At 44.4% G+C, this 3,954-nt stretch overlaps 1 protein-coding gene across 1 annotated transcript in view; it reads right to left on the minus strand.

Annotated features, from left to right (window-relative positions):
- Positions 1-3,954, minus strand: part of LOC111951319 (transcription factor EC-like) — a 19,495-nt gene that overhangs the window by 5,790 nt on the left and 9,751 nt on the right. Inside the window, exon 4 of the mRNA XM_070434703.1 lies at positions 15-122. Within this exon, the coding sequence (XP_070290804.1) occupies positions 15-122 (108 nt within the window). The remainder of the gene's footprint in view (positions 1-14; positions 123-3,954) is intronic.

A 3,954-nucleotide genomic window follows, 5' to 3' on the forward strand; every position in this document is an offset into this window, starting at 1 on the left:
CACAGAGCCTGAACCTTGCACAGAGCCTGAACCTTGCACAGAGCCTGAACCTTCCACATAGCCTGAACCTTCCACATAGCCTGAACCTTCCACATAGCCTGAACCTTGCACAGAGCCGGAACCTTCCACACAAGCACACTCACACTCAGTGAAAGGACACGATTTATCCCGCTCGCTCCCGGCATACATAGCATCGTCTCTTCTCTTTGGTTCATTGTGAAAAATCTGTGTCCTCTTTTAAGCCACTCAGCCTGGCAATTAAGTCCGCTTAACAAATTTGCTGATCTACCCATGAGGGGAAAGGCATGCTATAGCGTTCATATTCACGTTCACATTTCTCCCAAATGATATAATCAGAACCTGTGATTGGATTTCTCAATTCGTCTCCGTTGATTCAATAAGGTCATTTAGACCTCTGTGCAACTGCCCGTTGTCCGACCGCACACTTGTATGAAAAATATACTGATTCACTTATTTTCTCGTCGGAGCTAATTCAATTAGCTTTACTTGATGCATGGCATTCATAAAGCGTTTCTCAGAGGTCCTTTGTGTTGGGGACCAGAACACAAAATAAATCCATGATGCGTCCATAGACTATGAACCGAGGCCATTGATAATTAGGGATGTGAGTGATACAACTGTAATCCAAACACTGCACATTTAAGGGAAACATCTATTTGCTACACGGAACCACATTTGTCCTGTTTTCCTTCAGCTTCCTTGTTCATCGGACTTGATAACGGCTAGACATGGAACTCAAGCTACTACCCATGCACCCTATAGAAGCTATCCTTAACTTATCCAAACAAATCCGTGTTGAATCTCTCCTCCGTTATACAAGGTGACTGACAAGCTATAGATGCTGTATAGAATACACCGTGGCAATCAGCTGAGAGCAGACAAACTTAATCGAAGGACACCGATATTGAGGAGTTTATTTCGTTTAGGGAATAGTTTGGGAATAGTTTGTATAGGATGAATGCTGTACACATCAGGGCTAAAGAAAGAGGGCTTTCCCAGTAGAACATGCTGCTCTATAGACCTCTTGACCTCTACTGCAGTCTCCCATTGGTCAGTAATAGACTGTGGGAACACCTTATTAGACTGGAAGGCTCGGTTTTGGTTAATCCTGTCACCAGACGTAGGATTTGTGCATTTAGAGCATGCTGCCTACACAGCGTTTTGTCTTCATTTTAGTCAGCCAAAGAAGAGAAATGACTAAATGGATTACTCTTTCTCGTTTCCTGTTGTCGTGCACCTTAAGAAAAATGCTAAACGTATTCATTCATGAAAAAAAACGAGATGCCAGTGACTGACATGGTTTGTCAGGAATGTGTTTCCTAAAGTGCTGTGTTCTTATGCTGCAGTATACGGTTGAGTTTCGCACTTCTGTCCTGTTGAAATATTTTTGATGTGATCAAGCATTGATTATTTTGATGCATTGATCATCTTCAGCGCTATGATGTGCGTTCGCACCTGCGACTTCCCATTTTTACAGTAGTGAGCATAGTGGGGGCGTGAGGTGGGTGTCGTTCGGCTATGAGCGGCCGTGGTCATACCTGGTTCACCCCCATAGATGTCCAGCATGCTGCTGCTGAGCACCTGGAGAGGAGAGAAGGAGAGGAGGGAGATGTCAGGGAATGGTTGAACACAGACACACAGACACAGAGAGAACGTTTCATTCAGACTCAGCGACCTCAAGTTCACAAAGTCATTGAAACTTTTGGAAGCAGGTTGACTTTGGCTCAGTTGAAAGCTTTGAAAAGGGTAACAGGAATTTGTAAGGTTTCAGATGAGGCTGGGTGTGAGGGCAATCATAGCACTGTTGGCAGTCCTATTGCTTCTCAGCCCTCAGGGCATTGGTTTTGTGTGATCCAGCAGGAGAGGCTAGGGGCCTCCATGCCTCCCCAACAGGGGCCTGCCTGACCACAGCCTTGTCTGGGTCCCCTAAGGCCCCCTCAGGTCCTTCTCTGGGAGTACGACCTCGCTCCGTGCCCCCGTTTACTAGCCTAATAGTACCATTATCAGTGACCACTATGGCTACTCTGCTTGAAAAGGGCCCCAGAACACAGAGGCGTCTGTGTGTTAAAAATAGCACCCCACTGGATGAAAGCCGGGTCATAACCCGCCCAAACAGACACCAAACTGTTTTTCTACGCCGCTTGTCCACTGTGAGAAAATAGGCATATATATAGCAGGATAACTACAGTCTCTTTTAGGAACTCTGTTGGACTGCAGAGGGATTATATGGGCTTCTGACACACACTGTATGCATGTCTAATCTTAGGGAGCTGTGTATTTCTAGGAATCCCACAAAAGCCGGCGTAGATGCCACAAGCTGTGTACAGACAATTTGTCACTGTGCATGTGTGAAATTCAGTTCCTAGGGTAGTGTAGAGAGGGATAGGAATAGAGGTCAAGTTATGGGAGGGAGGGAAGGAGGGAGTGAGAGGAAAATAAGGAACTGCAGACATTTCAATATTTGCAGTTAGTTTGCTTTCTCTCTCTCTCATTATCTCTAACAGGGGGGGTACTTATCAAAATGAAAGATTGCGACAGTCCCCCGACTGCTCACATCGTAATCACTTCAATCCGCTCCCATCTGTGTTCCTGGGATATGTTGACATGGCAAAACGACGTGATGCATCGTACTGTATGACTAATTAAAATGAATTGATCCATTTAAGCACGCTATCATGTCAGAACAAACCCATCGGGAGTGTAGGCATTAACCCAATCCAATGCCTCACTGCCTCGCTCTAAATCTCTCCTCCTCTCCCTTTTTTTTCCTGTCGCTCTGATCTTCAATCTCTACACCCCCCTCCCCCCCGTCTTGTCTTTCCTACACACACACACACCCCTCTGCTTTTCTGTCACCCCGTTTTTCTCTCTCTCCGTTTCTATGTGTGTGTTTGTGTGCATGCCTGCCTGCTTGCCTCTGTCTTTCTCTATCTCTCTTCATCTCTATCTCTCTGTCTGGTTGGCCTCTCCTCAATGCCTCTCTCTTGAAATGCGGTGGGAACACATTTTCCTTTAGTACCACATACCTCTGTGGTGAGTTCAGGTGTGTCTATAATCGCTACTCAAATGAGTCTTTGTTTTTTGGAATTCAACTCCAGATATAATTCGCACTGGGAGCACTTGTCTCTGCTGCCGTCCATGCATTTTTCTAATGGAATGCCTAGTCTGAACAATATATTTTTTGTTGTAGTAGATATCTAGCATAGTCTCTCCGTTCTCCCTCTGTCTTATTGACTACCATTCCCAAACTCCATGGCAGTGACCAGTGTCCATGTAGGGCTTTCAGCAACAAAAAAAAGAAGAATCACAGACTTAGTGTTTATACTAATTAACACATTATTTCCCACACTGTCATCAATTACCGTGTAATGACATCACTTGCGGATTAATCCGTATTGTTCGGCAGCTTGAGAAATGTGAGAAATGCTTTAAGCCTCAACCCAGGTGAAATGAACTTTGACTCATCGGTGGACTTAATCTGACCTCACACAAAGCCAGCTCCTTTTTTTCCCAAGCAAGTCAAGCCTGAAAGTTCATGTTTGGCAGAGGAAGTAGTTCTCATATTCCCCTTTTAAGTCCTTTAAAGAAGTTAGTTAAGCAACTTAACTTTAAAGCTGAACTTAACTACCCCAATATATGCTCTTCGTGAGTGTCAAGAAGATCAAGGATCTTCTGGGAATCACGTCTGGATCAAGGAATAAGGTCAGCGAGAATCAATAGACAGAAACACCTGCATGTCGATAGCATTTCTTCTGTTTTTACCCTTAGTTTTGCAATTCAAATAAGTGTTTTTCCCATGACATTTGCGACTGATATAATAGTTTATATGATTATTCATACTTACATTGTTTTGCATTATGATGCTGGGATCCATACAATCCAAGCCCCCGTCATTGAAGCCGGACTCCAGGCTAATCAAGTCATCAATAACTT

Source organism: Salvelinus sp. IW2-2015, linkage group LG24 (genome assembly GCF_002910315.2).
Source record: "Salvelinus sp. IW2-2015 linkage group LG24, ASM291031v2, whole genome shotgun sequence".
Taxonomy (NCBI): domain Eukaryota; kingdom Metazoa; phylum Chordata; class Actinopteri; order Salmoniformes; family Salmonidae; genus Salvelinus; species Salvelinus sp. IW2-2015.